Here is a 22,761-nt window from a genome sequence, read left to right on the forward strand (position 1 = left end):
GTTCTGTGGTCAAGGCCAGCTTCTTTCAGCTTCGGCTCTTAGCTAAGATCAAGCCCTATCTTAGAAGGGCTGATCTTGAAAAAGTCATGCATGCTTTTATTTCATCACGTTTAGACTACTGTAACTCCCTGTATGTCGGCATCGGCCAATCTGAACTAAACCGTCTGCAGCTTGTGCAGAACGCAGCAGCCCGGCTCCTAACTGGGACAAAGAAACGCGAGCATATAACACCGGTGCTCTCCTCCCTTCACTGGCTCCCGGTTAAGTTCAGGATTGATTTTAAGATTCTTTTATTTGTTTTTAAGTCTCTGAATGGACTGGCCCCAGAATACTTGTCCAACCTTATTAATGTACATCGACCCCCCAGAGCCCTGAGGTCATCTGACCAGTTGGTTCTGGACGTTCCCCGATCGTTCCTTAGAACCAAAGGCGATCGAGCCTTTGCAGTTGCGGCTCCCACACTGTGGAACTCTCTGCCACTTTCTGTGCGGTCTGCAACGAGCCTCGCTACTTTCAAAACGCACCTTAAGACCTACTTGTTTACTCTGGCCTTTGGCTGAGTTAAGTCACTGTATTTTGGATTTATACTGTATTACTCTTCTCATGTGTATTGCTTATTTGTTCATTTATTATACTGCTTTGCTTGTATTGCTCGTTGTATTGCTGACTTTTATCCTGTAAAGCACTTTGGCTGGCCTCCGGCCTTTAAATGTGCTATATAAATAAAGCTGACATTGACATTGACATTGACATACCATAATATGAAATATAATATTATATATCAAAACGTGCATCTTGATCGGGATCGGTATGCCATTACTTTTCTCAACAGTTTACGAATTTTTCACAAAAAACTGCGCAAAATTGTGCATTGAGGTCAATGGGACGGGCGGAAAAAAAAGAGCGAAAAAGACCTTAGAGTTTTACAAACGTGTACTGCTCAGGTATACTTTCACCTAGAGACTTCATTTAAACTTTAAACAGTAGACACAAGTCTTGTGTATTGGTGTATTACTCCACGTTTTGATAGGTCATATAGTTTTTGATCAATCCCTGATCAATTACCATGATCATTTTTGGAGAAATTATGAGATTATAATGGGTGTGTCTTGCACGGAATGTTCGTGTCAGAGTGCGTGACATCATCAGTTAGAGTGGGAGAAAGCCCAGAAAAACTCCAGATTTTTTCTCTTTCCACACTCGGCCCGGCCACAATTTACACTCCACACACATCATTTTTTCAGAAAATTGTAGACAAACTTGTTCTGTCTCTCACCATGTGCTCAAAATATCAGAGAGACTTACAGAATTTAAATTATCAGCCTCTAAGTGCGGCCACGTCTGTCTCTGCTGCTCATTGACTCCAATACAAAGATTTTCTGAGAGAAGCAGAACGGACCGATGTTTTAAAACTGCCAGCGTCTCCAAAATATTTACTGTAGAAACACCAGTTACCGTTTTGTCACAGTAAGACTTTTGTGAGACCAGTGCAGAGGCAGAAAATCGCTCTTTTTCTCGACGTTTCTGTCTGTCTCAGCCTGGGGGGCCCTCGTCATTGGCAACCACCTCAAGTTGCCGTGGTAATGTCTGATTCTCAGGCCAGAGCTCGTTAACTTCATAAACAATCCACCTGCTGGCGCTCGTTTAAATGTTTGTAAACACATACACACTAAATCAGACTGACACAGGATGCAGCTCATGTGTCAAGTCATTCACACACACACACACACACATAGACTCTAGAACCAGCTTCATGTGATTACAGTTACAGACACACACACACACACATCAAAACACACAGGTAACATACAAATGCGCACGTAAGCGCGCACTCCTCTCCCACACTCTAACACACACAGGTAACTTCATATGATTACACACACACACACACACACACACACACACACACACACACACACACACACACACACAGGTAACCTAATGTGATTACAGCTCCTCCATATCAGTGCTTATAGAAAGATGATCATGTGTCTGTCTGATCAGCTCTGTCTTGACTTTAAGATCGTGGGTTTGATTCCCATGTTGACAGAGATGGCAAAACCGACCGTAGCTCCCGTGGCCCTCTCAAAATTTCCCAGAGGAAATGTTCTAGTTATACTATCATATTGTTTTCTTTGGTTATGTATTACTGTAACAAGCCAATTTTGTGTGTAATAGTCAGATCCCAATGGAGATCCTAATAGACGAAACAAACAGAACCATCTTCTGTTCCGGTTGAGCCACAGCCATCTCCTGTTCCGGTTGGGCCACAGCCATCTCCTGTTCCGGTTGGGCCACAGCCATCTCCTGTTCCGGTTGAGCCACAGCCATCTCCCTCTCCGGTTGAGCCACAGCCATCTCCTGTTCCGGTTGGGCCACAGCCATCTCCTGTTCCGGTTGAGCCACAGCCATCTCCCTCTCCGGTTGGGCGACAGCCATCTCCTGTTCCGGTTGAGCCACAGCCATCTCCCTCTCCGGTTGGGCGACAGCCATCTCCTGTTCCGGTTGAGCCACACAGCCATCTCCTGTTCCGGTTGAGCCACAGCCACCTCCAGTCCTCTCTCCTGTTCTGGTGTCAGGGGTCTCAGTAGACCCCCAACGGCACCCAGCTCGCTTATTTAATGGGCAAGTTTGAGGAGGATTGTATTTATAACAATAATCCTTTTTTTAGCATTTATTAAACATATTGTTTGATATGTTGATGATTTGTTTTTTGTATGGAGTGGTAGTGCAGAGGATCTGAAGAGATTTCATGAATATTTGAACAGTAAAAAAGAATATAGCAAGATTAGAGTAGTTACTGAGGAACTAATTAAGAACTAATGAGGAACTAATGAGTAGTTAGTGAGGAACTGAGGTACACAAAATTACAGTAGTTACTGAGGAACTAAGGTACACAAAATTACAGTAGTTACTGAGGAACTAAGGTACACAAAATTAGAGTTAGAGGAACTGCTGATAAATTAACTATTAGTTAATGGTCAGTTCTTCAGGAACCCGATCAAATTTCAGAAAGTAGTTTCTGAGGAACTAATGAGTAGTTAGTTTGGGAACTGAGGTACACACAATTAGAGTAGTTACTGTGGAACTAATCATTAACTCCACCTTCTCCAGACAGAGAGGAGCCAGATGCACCATATCCTCTGACCTCTTTAACCTTTAGGGTACGGAAAACATATAATCACATTCACCAAAACAACAGCATTAGAAAGAAAAATGGGAACCGAGAAATACATGATCCCACACAAAGAAGACAATATAGTTCAGGGGGTTCAGAGAAGACAGTTCACAAGGTTCAGGTACTTCACTGTGTTTTCTTTTCTTTGCAGTCCTGACAACTGCTGCTGCTGCTGCTGTCAGGGGCAGGAGGCTGCACAGTTGAGCCTGAGAGGAGGGGCCCAGTTTGAATGTTTTGTTTACAAACTGAAAACCTCCAGACTCCTGTAAGTGTTAATATGGCAGCCTTCCTCCTGCAGACAGTCACCCACACATGAGTAGAACACCATGGGTGGATTTCTTTTGTATAATTGCATCCACTTTTTTCCGAACGTCAAAACCGTAAGATGGTTTTGCTCTTCCGGTGGAATTGTATGTTTACATTTCCATGGTTTCAGTAGTCACGGTAATGCATGGATTTTTTTTTTTCAATGAAAATCTGTAAAACGCATGGATCATCACACAAGCTTATGGATACCACACAAATTGACATCCATGCTAAAAGCCTAGTGTTAATAGATCCATGCGTTTACCGCAACTATGACAACGACTGAACCATGGAAATGTAAACATACAATTCCAACGGAAGTACAAAACCGGCTTCCCTCCTTGCATTTTTTTTTTTAAGTAGGCTATATTTTTGGGGCTTTTTATGCCTTTAATGGATAGAACAGTTGATAGAGAAATGGGGAGGCAGAGAGAGGGGGAATGACATGCAGTAAAGGGCCGCCTGATAAGGGATTCGAACCAGGGCCGATTGCAGTGAGGACTGTAGCCTCTACATATTCAACCTACGGAGCATATTCATAGTATTTTTGAACAGCACATCAGGAAACTCTGAGAAATTGTATCAGTGTGGTATACCAATATTGCTACCAGTACATAGGCCAACATGTATTTAATGATTACTGGTCGGTTTACATGTGATCTGCTATAGAAATCACAGAAGCTTTTAACTACATCCTCACATATTATAGCCGGGTCGATATAATAATAATAATACATTTTATTTAGAAAGCGCCTTTCACGCCACTCAAGGACACTTTACAGCAGTTAAAATCATCAAGCACCAAAACACAGAATAAATTATCAATAAACAATACCAAAGCAAAAATCATCAATAAACAACACCAAAACATATACACTGGAGGTGGAGCTGAGAACAGCTGAGTTTTCCTACAGCTGACATGTGGTTAGGTCACTGTCTCATCCTTCATTAATATAAACTTCAACCTGAAAGCTCTCTGTCCTCAGACTGCCCTTCTGTCCCTGACCACCACACAGGGACAACATGGAGCTGCTTGTTAGGCTATTGAGTTTTAATAATGTTTATCAGGGTGGGTTCAACAAATCAATATAGACTACTACTGTGATTTAAGTACAGTAGTAAGATGTAATTCATATCAGAGCTCATCACCATAACAGTGTGGTAGGAAAGACCAATTCACCAAATATTGTGTTGGTCATAATATACCTAGAACACGTTACTACTGTGTCTGTTGATTTAAAAAACATTAGAAGTCAACTTAAAGTAAAAGGAAAAATGTTTAGGGTGTTTTTATTGTTCTCAAATGTAGAAATGGGTCACATTGGACCTCTTTTTCCTTTGTTCATTTTTTGTTTGTGAGCACCTCATCAACGCAGGTGTGCGCGCTCCTCTTCAAAAGACTCACATTGGACCCTTAACATTATTTGAGGGTTAAACAATGTGCTACTTAAACATTTTTCATTGGGCTCCTACTGTAAGTAAACTAACACAATTTTGCAGAGCCCTGTATAAGCAATGTTCAGCTTTTTATGTTTTTTTAACTGCATGCCAATGTATCGGATCGGGACTCGGTATCAGCTGGTATTCTAAATCAAATGGCTCGGACTCGGGCTCTTCCATTCTGGCTCTTTCCTGCTTCCCTCTGAAACGCTCGGATTCAGTGCAGACAAACTGTAAAAATTGGCTATAAATAAACTTGTACTGGCTGTGACCAAGATGGCTGCAGTTGCCCTGGCTGTGTGGTTTCAATGCTGTTTCTTTCTTGCAGAGTTCGCCAGTTGTTGCTTACTCTGGTCTGTAGCTCCGTTACTGGTAAACCCAACTAGCAGACAGACTGTGGAGGAGACGCGCACATCAGGCAGGCCCGGTTGGGATGGGTGTTGGATAAAAAGGAAGAGATACTAGAACAATGTAAAAAAAAATCTGCACACCATGAAGAGCTCCCTTGAACAGAGATTTATTTGCAAAGTAGTGACGTTTCGAGCACACCGCTCTTTTTCAACGTAACACAGCAGTTTGAAAAAGAGCGGTGTGCTCGAAACGTCACTACTTTGCAAATAAATCTCTGTTCAAGGGAGCTCTTCATGGTGTGCGGATTTTTTAAATTTATCTAGTAAACCCAACTAGCAGACCTTATGTGGTGCCGGTTGGTGCTCATTCTTAAATCCATTGGTAGACTCTTACATCATTATTGAAGTTTTGTCCATTGGAGGCCTCTACTTCACGTGGGCCCCATGGAGGTTGGGGAGGAGCTGGCTGCTTGGAGAGCCTGAAGAAGAACTTCTCTTTTAATATGGCCCAGTGTCAAGGGTCCTGGACCGTCCAATTGCAGTTGGAATTGGGGATTTCACAGTGTGAAAAGGTGAAGGATGTCCCCTATCAGTGCTATCAGTAATATCAACTGGTTTAGTCCAGTTGGCACCTATTAAAAGGTTTCTCATCACCAAGGTGTCACACAAGAGGCATCTTGTGATGGGGAAAAGCAAAGAGCTCTCTCAAGACCTTCAGAAACTTATTTAGTAGAACATACTGAAGGCATCAGTTACAGACTCGTCTGAATGCACCGTTTTATCCATCACTGCCATTATCCGAAACTAAAAAGAACAACATTTTACCATAAACTGTCTGCGACCAGGTGCTCCTCACAAGATTTCTGACAGTGTCAAAAGAAAACTAAGAAGAGTTGTCCAAGAGCCAAATATCACTGACATTTTCAACACTGTATACTTTTGGTGTTAGAAAATCGATATTGTTTCAATATTAGTTGAGGGTGGAAACTAAAGAAGAATCAGCATCATTCACTACCATGGAATGTTGATATAACACTGTTTCAGTTTGCTGTCTGTATAAAAGGAGTAGGACAGGATGAATATCCACCTCTCAACAACCTGCCTGTTTGTTCCTGTGTCAGATACAACTACAGGTAAGTGGACATTTGGAAGTTTACCACCTATCAACTGAAATCAATTTGGCTACATAATATTAATTAAATTGTTCTCATAAATCATTCAGGCTTACAAAAACAGAGGTCACTGATGTTCTCCAAAAGACTACACAGTCAGCTTGTTTTGTCTTTACACAGATGGCGTCACATTTTCAGGGGGTCTTCCTCCTCTGTTTCACTGCTGGACTGTTGTTTGAAGGAGCTGTAAGTAAAACTCTCTGATCCCCAGTTACAATGAAAACAAATAGTGATAAAGAATATGACCCTGACTTTACTTCCAGTTGCATGTGTAGTGAACGGTGAGGTGAGAAAATCACTCACAGAATAAAAAAGAAAATCTTCAGGTTTTGAGTTTGGTGTAACTTTTGAGTTTCTTCAATAAATGCTAAATACATGTCCCAATGAAGATATCAGGTCTCTGAGTAGACCATGTCCTCCCTCAAATTAATAGGCTACATGTAATGTATATTTGTGATTGAGCTCTAATTACTTTTGCATTGGTTTAATGTAGTGAAATAATAATGTGGCAAAATGTAATGTCTGAATCAAAGGAGCTGTCTCACCATACCATCATCATTGTGCCATAAACATCTAGTACTCCTACATTACAAAGGCGCCAGAGACTAAGGGCCCATGCCTGTTTGGAGGGCAGGCCGGTTTAACAGCAGGGACTGCTGACACTGATATTAAAGGGATAGTTCACCCAAAATTCAAATTTCACTCATTAGCTACTCACCCTCATGTCGACTAAGGGCTGGGAGAAGTTTCAGAGTCCTCCGTGGCTTCTCTGAGTTACAGGGGGTCTCGGCGTAGCAGTGCATGTCCATATAACGGTTGCAAATGGATACCAATTGTCTTCGTAACAAAAAGACACACCAAAAAACATCCAAATACCTCCATGCTGCTCGTATGTCCGTCTTGTATTGAAGCCCCGAAATGCGAAATTGTTCCGAAAAAATTAAATAAGTCTATATATATAATAATATAATATAATATTATTTCAAGCTTGTTTGTAGCAGAAGCTCCTCTTCCTGGTTCGTCCAATTTGGACGGACCAGGGTCCATCCTCTCCCTGGTCTGACTCTGAAACTTCTCCCAGCCCTTAGTCGACATGAGGGTGAGTAGAAAATGAGTGCAATTTGAATTTTGAGTGAACTATCCCTTTAACAATCTGCTCTCTATGTTCTCAGACGTCCACTTCCAATCGACTCTATGTACCAGGTTTGTAGCTGCTTTTTCTACACTGGAGGTCTTTGGGTGGATTTACAATTATCCTACATGGTAGAAGTTTACTTTGTGTGTTTTGTTCATGTTATTCATCACTTTATATGTTTTACAGTGTTTATGGCATGTGCTTAATGATGTTAACCAATCAAATCTAATGTTGGGGTTTCCTGATTTGGCACAGAGAGCAAGGCTGTCAGCAACATCATCATACTGTACATACAGACTTTACTCTTGGTGTTAATTGTAAATGTCTAAATGAAAACTGAAACATTGTAATCACAGTAGCAGAAATGTTTTGTATTTCTAAAAATCACCTCTGTGAAAATCTGTGAAATATTTACCATACAGTAAATAGACATTTACAGCAGTTACTCCCAGCCATGTAAAGTGGACTAGAGGCAGAGTAAAGTGCACTGTGACAAGTAAACATGTAGCCTATCACTCTACTTTACAGGTGCTCTGACAACCATGAGAGTTGTTAGCTTTCCTCTACCTAAATGAGATATCAGGGTAGAATAGTGCACGCACATCCAGTGCATGAGTTCAGGTGCAGAACAAAAAGCAAAGTAAGGTAAAAGAAGAACAATTGTTTGCACACCAGTAAATGCTCCCCAAAAATGTATTAACTGGAAGGACAACGTTTAGATCTAAACAAATCTGTTTTGATCGAAACATTGACCTTCCAGTTAATACATTTTTGGGGAGCATTTATCCATGTGCAAACGATTTTTCCTCTTTTAATTTATTTTATATCAAACATAATTATCTAACTATCTTATGTAACTGTGTTACAGTTCCTTGCTGTCCTCCTGGATGGACTGTGTTTGGCTCTCGCTGTTTCATCTACCAAGCCCATGCCAAGGATGCGGCTCATGCAGAGGTATTGGATCACACAGCGCAACTGTTGATGTCATGACAACTATTGGATGTTCTTTTCAGTTCAGTGGTAAAGCTCAGAACATCTGTTTTGAAACGTTTAGTTTGCCATTTTCATTTCTCTCACGTTGTGTACAGTTTTCTCATGATGTTGTTTGTATTGTTGCCGGCACCAGATCTAGGGGACTCTAGACCGGCGACAATTAAGCCAGTAAGCACTTAGTTACCATGACAGCTTTAAGGATCTGGGGCTCAACAGCATGGATGTATTATAGGAATTATAATTCTATATATGGATTATATACTAGAAAAAGCATTTCTAGAAGGAAAATGCGTGTGAATGCTGAAGACAGATGCTGACTTTGCTGAAGAAGTTGCTAAAGCAATGCTGAAAAGGCTGACGTATAAATTACAATCTGAGAGACGATTGGATTCGTAATATCAACAACGACATTGAATATACTGCACGTTTAAATCTAACAGTTTAAGAGTTCAAAGAGTTGAAGTCTGCTACTATATACTGGAACCTGATGAAGCAATTCTAACATAGCTGAAGCAAAGGGACAACAAGGAGTTTTGGAAAGCGAAGTGTTTTCACACTACATTTACCATGAGCTGCCGCGCGCACGGTGAAATTCGAATAATTAATTATTCTTATTATTCTTCATACAGCCATGCAAATTCACATGTAAAGTCAGGGAATGCATGGGTACACATGATACTGATCACATAACTCTAATGGCATCCCTTTTTGGTGAACATAATGCTGTTTCAACCATCCCTCTGTTACAACCATATCCAATCTCCCTACATAAATTGCTGGTAAATTTGTTCTTTAGCTATTTAAATCTCAAATATAGTACACCTTCCCCTTCTTCTAAACTATTCACACACGTGTTCACCATTTCACACCATTAAACCTCCTGCTTATAGTTCTAATTTTAATCTGCAGCTTTTTTTTTAGCCTTGATGCTTCAACAATTTTCTTCTGTTGTCAGTTTTCAATATATTTGAATAGACTTCAACGTTTTTACACTAATCTTCAACAATTCAAGTTATTTCCAACCATTTCATGTAAATGAACCTCCTTCTCCCAGGTTCTACTTTAAATCTACTCTTTATGCTATTTATTAATCTATGTTAGCTTTGCTCCATCAATTTTCTTTAGCTGTCAGGTTCCAGTGTTTTGCAACAAACTACGACTATTCAAACTCTTCAACTGTTACACTTAATGTGCTGTATATTCAACGTCGTTGTCGATATTACCAAGCTAACAAGTGCAGCTATAGCGTCAGCCTTTTCAGCATTGCTTTAGCAACTTCAGCTAATTCAGCAATTCAGTATTCACACGCATTTTCCTTTTGAAAATGTTTTTTCTATTTATTATAAGTTCTACATCCATGCTCCACAGACACAGGGACTACTTTAGCCTGCTGTTCATGGCAGAGCTTCTTTATTTTAGAGCTGCACACAAGCAGAGCTGGGCAGCTACACTCTCAGCAGTGCAATAGCACCATCTACTGACATAAATGTGTATTGCTTCAATACAAAACTGTGTGTAGTGTTGTGTGTTTGTGTACTATGTTAGAATGGTTCAATTAACAGGGGGGCTGTTTACATTAAGAAACCCAACCCACTACAGTATCATCGTTTTCTGCTGGTTGGAAGGCGATGCCTGTGTGTTTGCTGTTTAGACGCAGGTTGTATTTCTCTCATTTCATTATCTTGGTCATCAGCTCACCTGCATCAGACTTGGTGGGAACTTAGCCTCCATCCACAGCGCTAAGGAACACAGGTTTGTCAGGGACCTGATTCGGAAGAAGAGTGGCTCTAATGGAGTTACCTGGATTGGAGCCCATGACAGCATGAAGGTGAGACATTTAAAGACAAAGGATCTGATGTGCCCTGTGCTTAAAGAGGTAACCTGTGCTTTCTCTTCCAGGAGTCCATATGGATGTGGACTGATGGCTCAAAGTTTGACTACAGAGCCTGGCGCAAATGGCAACCCAACAACGCATGGTGGATAGAACACTGCGTCGAGACTAATTATTTTGGTATTTATGATTTCTTGAACTTTTACTGGTGATTTGTGTTCTCTGAACGTGACTTGATTTCTGGAGCCTTGTAACAATGGACAGATCATAACATGTGTTAAGAACAACCAGTAAGTTCATACAGAGTCAGATAATGACTGCTGACTCTGCCCTGTTCAGAGATCAGTCATGTTTGATGTCCAGGTGGATGCCAACAGGTATCTGCAAGTGTGCACCATCTGAGTCTGATGTTGTCCCTGTGTCAGCATGGGTTCTGTCCATGTTCAGTCCAAACACATGATGCACAGTAGGCTGACTGGAAGCTCTGAATTGTCCACAGGTGTGAATGTGTGTGTGTCTCTATGGCTTTGTCCGGAATCACTCACTATGTAGGCTATACTATGTCAGCTTAGATGTCCTAATGTCTGAGTGCATGTTTTGGAACATGTGTGTAGGAACTGTTCATGTCTTTTACATATTAGAAATATAAAAATAAAAAAAACTCTCACTTCTTGTTACAGGTCCGTACTGGAATGATAAGCCATGCTTCCAAAGAAAACCTTTCGTCTGTGCCAAACCTTACGCAGGCAGATTCTGTAAACGTCATTACTGAGTTACATCAAACTTCAGTGACAGCAGTGTGAACACACACAATGTCTTCTCCTGAATTTATGATCAAATGAGTTCAGTTAATCACAACTAATCACAGCACAGTCTTGTTTTTGATTTGTGTTCAGGGATATAAAATCAATCTATAACTACAGACAGGTCAGAGATTTGACCTGGTCTTGTCCTCTTTCTCTTTCTTCCCTTCATTTCATTGGTTCTTGTTCTTTGTTCCTCGGTGGTGGTGGAGTGTTGGATTTTGATCCTTCAGTATAAACTGTATTTCTGTTGAATCCAACAACTTTTGAAATAAACAGACAGAGCATCAAGCAGTAGTCATGTCCATTTACTGTCATTCCATACACTTTGATACAAACAGGGAAATGAAAACACAGAACTGAGCATGAACAGAGGAGAGAGAAAAACAGCCACATGTCTTCTTTCACCCGAGTCATTATACAGACAAAACCTTTCTGAATCAAATAAGCAGCTGCACTTTGTTTAACATTAGATACAATTATTAGCTTTATACATCCAGCTCCACTTAGATTGGCACAGTGAGACACACACAGCAATTAAAAATAATAAAATAAAATCACAGGTGTCTAACAAAAGAAACTAAGACTAGAAACCTTTAAAGGCCCAAATCAGCTCCAAGTTCAGATGGTTAGCAGACTCAGTGAGCTCCGGTGTTGTGAATGGTTTGTTGGTTCAACCTCTCAGAACAGGCAGAATCTGGGAATCTGACATAGATTGATGTACAAGGAAAAATCATACATTTTATCCGCAGTCAGAATACAACAGCAAAACAGGACATTTTTTTTATTTAAGGACAAGTTCTATTATATTCTATCATATCAAATAGGCAAATGGTTTAATATTCTTCTGTGCAGTTGTAGTGTTTGCAAGAGCTCATAAATGTACAAAGATGTGTGATGTAGCTTGAACCCAAATACTCTAGTGAGGTACTAGTACAGTAAATGCTTTAAGCATCTTTTCTGATATTATAAATTTGTTGACACCAGGTTCAATCCAAAACATCTGAGGAGAGTAGAGCTCGGCCAGGCTCACAGGAGACACTGTTACTGCTACAGCTCATTGCTGTCATCATTATCCATTCCTTTTTGATTCATTCATTAAACCATTTGGTCGATGAAACATCCACTGACACCGTCAAAACTAAAGTCCCTGAGCTTTAAGTGACATTTTCAAAACTGTTTTGTGCAAAGAAAGTGAAAAAAGACTGAAACGATTTATATTTATCAACAGCTGAAGATTTTTTTTTAAACTGTTGATTGACAATAATCATTTGAGCTCTTCACATGACACAACTTTAGCAAACTCACTTTAAGATGTTAAAATAAATGAAAGTAGTCCCCATTGAATCAAAACCTCCAGTGAGTAGTTTGTTTTGGAATCAACTGTATGAACCAATGAGCTTGGAGCTGAGAGCTGCAGACAGGAAGAGTTGTGAGTCCAATCTTTTCTCCATGGAACATGTTGACAGACAACAGTAAAATATGACAATAACACCAGTTTTATTTCATTTATGAATAGCTTTATCTCTCATTTAAAGGTCTTGAAGCATTTCAGGGACATTTTTAACATTAGAGCCTAATTTCCCTTCCTCTGCGTTTTTCTATTATAGGTGGCAGTTTGTGTGTCCAGGCCACATGAGGCTAACCACACTGTCACTGTTTACCACAGGCCAACAGACATAGGAAGTAACTGGGGGGGGGCAAGCAAAAAATAAAACACAATCAGGCGCGCAGACACACAAAATACCCAACCAATCCTACGTCAACATAAAAAAAACAACATACATCTATAAATGTTTTAAAAAAAAATTTGCAATAGAAATTAAAACTAGCAGAAATGCAGAGCGTTCTCATTCTAGCTAATCATCAGTGTACATATCAGTACTATGGCATCAAGCAAAGGGAGGAGACTGGTTCTGATAACTACAGGTAGAACTTCACATGAGCCTTATTCCAGTGTAAAGCCTCTTTGAACCACTGGGAGCCTCCTGCACTGTCCCAGCACTGAGCACTTCCATGTTACAGACTGCTGTGTATTTATGGCTGCAACACCGGGATAAAAACCAGATGAAGTGTCACCCAGGTCTCCTCTTCACACAGTTCCACTGCAGGACGGCCTCATCCACAAACAACCTCCGGCTTCCCATACACACACACACACATACATACGCACCGTATCCTTTTTTAATAACAACAGCAACTTATAAGTGGATTTCTGAAGGGCGTTTAAAGCTGCAGACTGATGGTGAATGTGGCTGTGAATCACCACCTGCTGCCGCCGCCGCTTCAGTTTAAATACAGGATTTGCATCCTCATCAGGAGCTAGAGGTTGTTTGCTGGACAGGAACAAGTGTGTAGAGTTTCTCCTCTTCTTCTCCTACGCCTTCCCTGGTTGGGTTTACGGGCACCGGTGTGCGGCTGCAGTCGAGGCTTTCCTGCGAGGATGATGGGCGCTGCCTGTCACACAGCTGTGCAGCATCTGTTCTCAAAGAGCTGCTCGACGACGGAGGAGTCGGCCAGCGTGGAGGTGTCCCCCAGGTCCCGTTCGTTGCAGGCGATTTTGCGGAGCACCCGTCGCATGATCTTCCCTGCAGAGACGGACGGTGGGGGGGGGGGGGGGGGGGGGGGGGGGGGGGGTAGGAGAGAAGGAAAAACAAACAAACATTAAACTAGGATTGAATGCAGCTTTAAAGATCCCATATTATACTCTTTTTACTCAATTTCACACAGCTGTCAGACGTCCAACTAAACTGTATTCGAAATGTATTGCCCTAAACTGATCCGTGGTCCTGAATGTCGGCTGTCTAAAAGTCGCTGAAATGAGCTCTACAGAGAACAAGCCGTTTCTGTGCCTGCACCTTTAAAGGATCATAGGGCAGGATTTGTGAGAAAATACCAGAAAATACCCATGCGTTTTACGTTTTTTAAATAATAATGGGTGAGGAAGCGTTCAAAACCAAAAAGAACGAGCCCACCCGCGTATCTCTCGATTGCCCTGAACGGGGTCTGTGCTGCAAAATGCGCTGCAATTCAGGGGGTGAATTTCGCGCGCTGGCCGGCGGACCTGACGTCAGCGCGTCCACGACTGCCTTCGAATGGATCAATGGAATGGACACATGAAGAGGGCAACCGCGGCAGAGCGACTGATATAGTCACAGAGTGGCGACATTCCCTGTTATATCAATCGCTCTGAACCACGGTGGATCCAAATCACTGTTACTGCCACTGCCAGCAAACGACCCAGCACAACTGAAAGCCCTGTTAACCCCCCCCCCCCCCCCCCCCGCCGCCGCCGCCGCCACTCTCTCTCCCCCTCCCTTCACACACGCACACAGCAGCAGGCAGGTCACTGACTTACACACCCTCTCCCTCATCACTACTGTCTTATTATTAGCCGTTAGCCGCAGCTAGCGGTTAAAAGCCGACGTTATAACTTTAACAACGTTATCAGACAGGTGGACAAACGTCCTCTTTTGCCCGGACACGTCCACTTTTCACGTCCTGGCCGGCGTGTCCGCGACGCGTCCGTTTTTTTTTTTTTTTAATGAAATCATGAATATGTCCGGTGTTTATTGGTTTGCATGGGACCGCGGACCCTGACAGATGCGGTCCGACACCCGGACCCGGCGCGTTAATTCTCGGTACCGGCCTGTAGGAGTAGGAGCCCATACAGAGCCATGCAGAGGAGCTCAGAGGAACAGACACGCAGCCCCCTGCTGCAGCACAGTGAAGGTGTGTGTGTGTGTGTGTGTGTGTGTGTGTGTGTGTGTGTGTGTGTGTGTGTGTGTGTGTGTGTGTCTGCCTGTCTGTCTGTCTGTGAGAGCGAGAACCTACAGTAAAATACCCCCCCCCCCCCCCAGATAGGAAAGACTGTAAAGAGTAAAGTAAACAGTGAAAAGTCTGTGCGCGCTCCCGTGCCGGTGGCTTCGCTGGTTGCTGTAGTTACGCGCAGCGGCCGTCGCGTCACTGGCCGTTCTCATTAATCCTGCCCTATGATCCTTTAAGTAACATGGTTACTGTACACTGCAAAGATTATTACCACTTTAAGACTTAAAATTGGTCGGTATTTCATCAATTTAGCTCAGGAGGGGCCGGCCTCACTCCCGTCGTGACATCACCACAGGAGCTGAGTCTGAACAGCCTGTATGAGCACCGTTTTACCAGTGGGTGGGCTGCAGAGTCCATGCAGGACCCGTTTGCCTTCCTCATTCTAGGAGTAGGTAGGCTCATGGAGGAACAGTTTATGTATATAGAGACCAGAAAAAAACAGTTTTTCATAATATGGGACCTTTAAATGTTGTTGACACAGAATCAATCAATCATAATATCTGCTGTGGATTTACCAGATCGGGTCTTGGGGAGTCCTGGAGCGTTCTGGATGTAGTCTGGTGTGGCGATGGCTCCGATCTTCTCCCTCACTGTTAACACCAAACACACAACCACATCACACAACTACAAACACATGAGCAGAACTAGGGATGGGTACTGAATTTGCTACTTTTATTGGGACCAACTGAAGTCCCACCAAAGTACCGAGTATTGATTCTCGTGAAGTCAAGCGGTACCACATTTCGGTACCTCAACGCACATTAGCGGGAGTGGATACGGTCTATGGGAGTGTCTGTCTGACGTGAATATTCAAGCCCTTCCCCCTCGCTCTCTCTCGCGTCATTTGAAATGAGAAGCGGTACCGCCAGCCTGTCATTTTAAATCAACGACTGAAAGACAGCCGTCCGTCATTTTAAAAAAAAATCACGGACTGAGAATCAGTACCAGAGAATATTGTACCGCTTCTCATCACAGTGGCAGAATTTGCGCTGCACCTCGGTTTCATTTGTTTTTTATTTATTTGACACAGAACTTTCTGATGGGTGTAGGAGTCTTTCCATGTTTCTCCTTCTGCCACAGTAAAAAGGGAACGTTTACATTTTATCAAACAAGACGAAATTCTCTTCTTTTTTTTCCAGTTGAATGGCTATTCGATTATTCGAAAATCATTGCCCATCCCTCAAACATAACTACTCTTATATTCAAATTTCAGAAGATTACAAAATAACTTTAATTACCACACATACACACAAAGAGTACCGAAAACAGGTACTGTTGTATATGGCTACAGAATCACAGGAACTGAGTATTGGTACTGTATACAGATGTTACTGTTTCAAAATTGCGGGGTTTTTCCTGCACTGCAGGATCGCGTGAACGCGTGTCTTTTCACCACAACTGTTTTCCTCTAGGTGGCAGCACCGTACTAAATACTGCTCAGACGTTTTGGGGACAATGCTGACAGCCTGATAGCCGCGATTAGGAGTGGCGCTGTTCATGATACAGAATACAAGAGGATGAAAGGAGAACTAGCTGCAGACAGTAAATAATATAGTAGCCTCGTTTTTCAATGACAAAATGTAACGACGGCAGCTACAGTAGACTATAGCCCACGTCTCACTCTCTTTTTTCGGTCATCTGTCTCGTCATCTCCAAAATGTGTTTTTAAAATGAGCCAACTACAGTACTGTGCAGTAGTGCCGCAGATTTCTCACTCCGCACCTTGTTTGAGAGTGCAGCTGGATGATTTCTTGTGAATGAACGGGTCTGTGTCACTTTGGGGCTGGGCGATAAAACATAGGATAAATAACTTTCCCTCGATAGAAGACGCGGCCGATAAGTCTATAGGTTTAATTCATCCATTTTTTGACAGACAACACAAACAGCCAGTGATAATGAGAGTGGTGACACCGTCAGCCATGCAGCCGGCCTGGACTTTTTATTTTTAATTATGAAGGATCATCTGCGCAAGGCAAAGATGATAGCATCAACAAAACACGGCGTAACACACGCGGCTGTATGGGACAGGCTTTTATTTAATTCAGAACAAACCGCTTAGCAAAAATGGAAAATATAGTCTATAATAATTAATTGATCTGTTGTTTGGCCACTGTTTGAAAATAACCCGAATTATGAGCAAATAATCTGATCCAGAGCAGCAGTCATAATCAGACTTCTTCTAAATAAACCGCTCTAAATAACTTACTCTTCTTCTAAATAACCCTAAACCGCTCTGAGGCGAAACCAACTAACAGGGAGGAGTTGGAAGCAGCGATCCAGACATTTTGGATGGAGAAGCTGACCATCAGCGTCTGTAATAAGTAGCTACATCGATCATCTGGACAGTGTCATTGAGAAAGTTATAGAACTGAAGGGAGGAGCGACTGGCATGTGACCGTAATCGATATCCTGTCCTGGGGATGCTGTTTGTGTGCCTGCTGGTGACTGTAGCCTAATATAAAGCTGCTGTATATTTTAAATAAAGCTAGAGAAAAAAAATCTGGCATGAGTCAGTTCTTTGTTCTAAAGTTGTGGGAAATATAGGCCTACTAGAGACAAAAGAAGGGACACGCACATTAGGGCAGGTGACGTTATGTAAACAAACATTTTTATCATGTGATCAACAACTCACATGTCTATTCTCTTAGTTACATAGGCTATAATTTAACACATATGTTGGATGATCGCGCTGTTTTATAACTTTAAACGTATGTTGTTATTTGTCTCAAACGTCCCACCTATGCGGGTCGTTTGAGACACAGAGGAGGGGCGGTTGAAACAGCATGTTTTAAACAGAAACTACTGACATTAGGCTACTCCCGTTATGAAGCTTATCTGTGAAACGTGCGCTGCTCAGAGACTGGGCAGAACGGTCCCACTTGCTTTCTCCCCGGCTACGTTGGTGGAGATCTCCCACACAGTAAAAGATTTAGGCAACACATTCTTCCAGCTGGCTGTTTTTCTTCCAGTTACAGAAAGTAGCCTATGTGCAAAGTACCACATTAACATCTCTATTCATATAACGCCCATCGAAACAGCTGATTTACATGTCGGCCGTTAACACATGGCGATTGGCCATTCACGCGGCTTTGTTCTTGGTTTCGGCCAATCAGCTTATAAGCACATGGCTAATTATCAGCTTTCAACCAATCGCACTGTTTTAATGTGTGTGTGAAAGTTATTTTCTTTAGTTCATTTTCGTTTCTTTTGGATTTTTTTTTTTACAACAATGTATCAATATAATATTGTTTTCGTTTCATTTCGTTATAAAAATCAATCCCTTTTCTTTGAAACAATGAGATTGAGCAGCTAAAAACCAGACCAGTTCAACTGTAGCGATTTTCATAACACTATCGCTCCGGATCAGAGGTACTAAGATGCTGATTATTAACTCAATAAACTCAACCATGGCTTGTCTTATTGTTAATCTGAACGCACATGTATAAAGGGCAGAGTCAAGGCAGCAGATAAATCACAAAACATCAACGCGTCCGTGAGCGCAGCGCACCTCATTTTCTCCTGTGAAGAAGAAGAGAAAAAAGAATGAATGTTTAGGTTTATTTAGAAGAAGTCTGATTATGACTGCTGCTCTGGATCAGATTATTTGCTCATAATTCGGGTTATTTTCAAACAGTGGCCAAACAACAGATCAATTAATTATTATAGACTATATTTTCCATTTTTGCTAAGCGGTTTGTTCTGAATTAAATAAAATCAGCAAACCTGGCGTGCTCAACTCAAGGTATGAACGGGTGAATCGGGTGCCAGTCCAAAAAAATTCAAAGTCAAAAAACGCTGAGGACGGCTGATTGCCGAAACGCGTCCGTTTCTCGCTGCCGAGCAGTTTTTATGAATTAAAAAGTGTTTAACTTAAAGTGAGTGCTGAATTAAATAAAAGCCTGTCCCATACAGCCGCGTGTGTTACGACGTGTTTTGTTGATGCTATCATCTTTGCCTTGCGCAGATGATCCTTCATAATTTGTGATACATAATCATCAAGTCATAAAGCAAGACAGGCTTTATCATATTACAATAGTTTATGTGATTTAGGCAGGGTATACAGTAGTTAGTTCTAGTTTAATAGCCTAGAGTTTAAGCTGTGGATTACTGCACAGATCACTGAGTCATCCGCCTGTCGTCCTCCGTTCTCACAGATGCCACCTGGCGGTTGTTTTGGCACATTGAGGCTTTTCATTAAAACCTCTTGTCTCGCCAAAGAAAAAAAATTCCTGAGTCTTGTGCCGTCTTGCGTGGACCACGCGTGAAGTCCGCAATTTTGAACCAGTAACATCTGTAGGTTCAAATATGAAAGGTATAACCAGAAGGGGTGGGGAAAAAATTGATTCATGCAAGAATTGCAATTCTTATCCTCTACGATTCTGGATCAATTCATAATCTTCAAAAATCGAGTTTTATTCACGTTTCCTCCATCTCAATACGCGCCCTCGCAACGCCATACACACAGCACTGCAGCACGCCATGATTATGAATCGAATAGAGACACCCAAAGATTCACATCCCTACAGTCCAGGCTTTTGAAAAAAAAAGAGTATAAAATCAGCTAAATGGCAGTTTACTTTAAAATTGTTCAAATATATTGCTGCTGAATAAATCTGAAACATGTGATGTGCATTTTTTGGGGAGAAATATGGCTTCTGATATAATAGTCTGTAGACATCATCATCATTCAACTTTTTCACATGGTCTGGTGTTAATAAAGCAAACTAAAAATCGCAAAAAGAAAATCGAGAATCGGTTGGAATCCAATCGAATTGTGACCCAAAGATTCACATCCCTAATAACCAGTGTGAAGCACCCTTGTTCATATTGTAATGATATTTATGAATGGTGTTGGAGTCGAGAAGAGGCCGTGTTGTTCTCAAGCTGGTTCTGAACAGATCACCAAAAGCTGTGTTCACCCACCTTGTTTCTTGAGCTCGGCCTCTAGCGTGTGGTTGTACGTCACTCCGTCGTTGAGGGTTACGAAACAGTAGAGGCTTTCTCCCTTGACGGGGTGCGGTCTTCCCACCACAGCGGCCTCGGCAACAGCCTCGTGCTCCACCAGAGCAGACTCCACCTCTGCTGTGCTCAGCAGGTGACCTGGGGGGGGGAGAGGAGAGCTCAACAGGTGCTGCGGTCTCCTAGGAGAAACTGGCGCTCTAAGTATCACATTACGCCTTGACGACTTCATTACATTCTGAGTAGGAAATCAACAATGGCATGGCAATGGATTCTGTTTGTGCTGTGTGCCCCGAGACTGAAGATGAAAATAGGCTAATTGCTCTAATCTGGTACAAATCATCTCATCTCAGTGAGATCAGTGGTGCCTGACATCTCTACTGTGTGGTTTTACTTCTGAGGCGACTGATTGGCCAGATGTCCTACCTGACACGTTCAGCATGTCGTCTATCCTCCCTGTGATCCAGTAGTAGCCGTCCTTGTCTCTGCGGCAACCTGGAGGACGGTAAAAACTTCATCAAGATGGAAAATAACTTCCAGCTAAAGCGTGCCGCCGTGATGCCAAACAGCCAGCAGGGGGCGGAGCAGCAAGGTGAGTGAGAGAGAGAGAGATGGTGGGTGGCTTTATGTAGTCCTCCACCTCCACCCATAGTGCTGACCAAAGAACCACAAACAGTACCCTGGTCTCTTCTGCTCACAAAATTATCATTTGAGATTTACATTCAGTATTTAACATATTAAAAAAATCAAACAATGTAACACAAAATCTCTGTCCTTTTCAAACCAAAACCGACTTTTCAGTCAACTTTATTATGGAGACATCCAGTTTATATCCTGCTGCTCCACTGTGACTTTAGCAGCTAAGTCCTAGCGGTCTATACCACTAACTAAGAAGACTGGAGGGATCTCCCTATCCCTACACATGACAAGAAATTATCATTACATGATGCTCACTTTAAAAACTTGGTAACACTTTATAATAAGTACACACTATTAAGCATTAATAAATACTGAATTCTTCATTTATAACGCATGAATACTCATTAGCATGTAGTTTATTTATTAATTATTTATTAATGAGTATTCATGTGTTATAAATGATGAATTCAGTATTTAAAGCAGATATCAGTGGAATGTTTTTGTTAATATAAGTCCTAAATAGTCCTATTTTCCGTCAGCAATCACTTACATGAAGTATTTCAGCCTAAACACGAGTCTCTCCGTCACTCTGCTCTGCTGTAACCCGAGGAGAAAATTTTCCTTGTGGGATACAAGTGTTATCCAATGAGGAGAGAGAACGGCATGAAGGGCTGTGTGTGCAGCCAAGGGATGCGCGTGAATGTGGTGACGTAGCACGAGGACCAATTGATGCCTGACAAGGGCGGGGGCTGCTAACTCATGGTGCATTCAAAGAAACTCGTACTTTGTGTTTTTCCTTCCTGTGAAGTCATACCAGTTCGATCTGGTACGAGTTCAGGGGTCGGAAGTTACGAGTGGCCGTTATAGGGAACTTTCACAGACAACAGGATGGTAAAAACACGAGCTACGGGTTACCTGGAACGCTACCAAGTCGTAGTTGTGACTTGAAGCTGTAACTTACGGTTTCAAAAGCCTGCCTTGAACGCAGCATTAGCCGAAACGGCCGTGAAGCTGATATCTGCTTTAAAGCTTAACTAATGCGTAATAGTGTGTACTTATTATAAAGTGTTACCAAAAACTCTACTGTTACAGCTTCCACACCACCTCACGTTATTGTAATAATACAGCAGATTTTAGACAAACCAAATCCTACAGGGTTGGATGGTGGGTTCAGGTGGGCGGGGCTTAGAGCAGTGACTGCTGTTATGACATCACAAAGTTACAGAAGTCCTGACGGCTGGTTTTAAGGCTGAGTTTCTGAACACAGGCTGTGTTTATTTCTCTGTAGACTGAGGCGTTGATACTTTCAGTGTTTATATAGAACCTAGAGCTGCTTTATAATCAAAGAACACATGGACATCTACCTTCATACTACACTGTATGGAACCTTTAAATATGAAATAAAATGAATAAACATCTGCTCTGATCAGTCTGTACTCACCGTCTCCTGTGACGTAGTATCCGGGGAACTTCTTGAAGTAGGTGATTTCAAACCTCGGGTGGTTTCCGTACACGGTCCTCATCACACCGGGCCAGGGCTGTTTGAACACCTGTTTGAAGGCAGAGACACAAGGACCAGGTCAAAGGCTGAGACACGACTCCATGTCTGAGTTCAGACACACGGTACAGTCATGTTAGCACTGACCAGGTATCCCTCACTCGGCCCCTCCAGCTCCTCCCCGGACTCGTTCAGGATTGCCGGCACCACTCCAAAGAAGGGAAACGTCTGGAGTAGAGTACACGTCTATGTTATTAAACTGTTGAACACGGAAACATACTCTTTGTTTTTCTGCAGGTTTTTATTGTGTTCATCACTCTTGACTTTTGGCTCCAGGTTTGTATTCATTTTTCTTTGTTCACTGTTTTTTTGTTGTTTAAGTTTGTCTCTTCTCCAGTTTTAATGTCTGTCAAACTATTTGAAACTGTGTCAAGTTCATGAACTGTGTCATGTGTGTATGTGTGTGTTTTGTCATGTACTCACAGCAGATCCAGGTTTCATGGGCGTGGCTGCAGGTAGAGGAGTTAACACATGTCCACCCTGAAACAGACACAGCATGTGAGTACACGGTCTCTCCACCAGGGGGAAGCACAGCTCTCAGTCTGTAATCACTGGCTCCGAGTTGACTT

At 42.2% G+C, this 22,761-nt stretch overlaps 1 protein-coding gene across 5 annotated transcripts in view; it reads right to left on the minus strand.

Annotated features, from left to right (window-relative positions):
• The window catches only part of acss2 (acyl-CoA synthetase short chain family member 2), a 156,711-nt gene that overhangs the window by 107,228 nt on the left and 26,722 nt on the right, over positions 1–22,761 (minus strand). For 2 of the 5 annotated variants that reach the window (XM_083975889.1, XM_083975888.1), the window contains 7 exons: positions 22,616–22,672; positions 22,280–22,360; positions 22,076–22,184; positions 20,422–20,490; positions 19,960–20,136; positions 15,552–15,626; positions 11,537–13,796 (listed from right to left, as the gene is read on the minus strand). In XM_083975889.1, coding sequence (XP_083832015.1) covers positions 13,669–13,796; positions 15,552–15,626; positions 19,960–20,136; positions 20,422–20,490; positions 22,076–22,184; positions 22,280–22,360; positions 22,616–22,672 — 696 coding nt within the window. In that variant the 3' untranslated portion in view covers positions 11,537–13,668. Of the gene's footprint in view, positions 1–11,536; positions 13,797–15,551; positions 15,627–19,959; positions 20,137–20,421; positions 20,491–22,075; positions 22,185–22,279; positions 22,361–22,615; positions 22,673–22,761 lie in introns of those variants that run through there. The other 3 variants (XR_014595514.1, XR_014595515.1, XM_083975887.1) reach the window with 3 other exon arrangements.

This window comes from Trachurus trachurus (genome assembly GCF_905171665.1).
Source record: "Trachurus trachurus genome assembly, chromosome: 7".
Taxonomy (NCBI): Eukaryota; Metazoa; Chordata; class Actinopteri; order Carangiformes; family Carangidae; genus Trachurus; species Trachurus trachurus.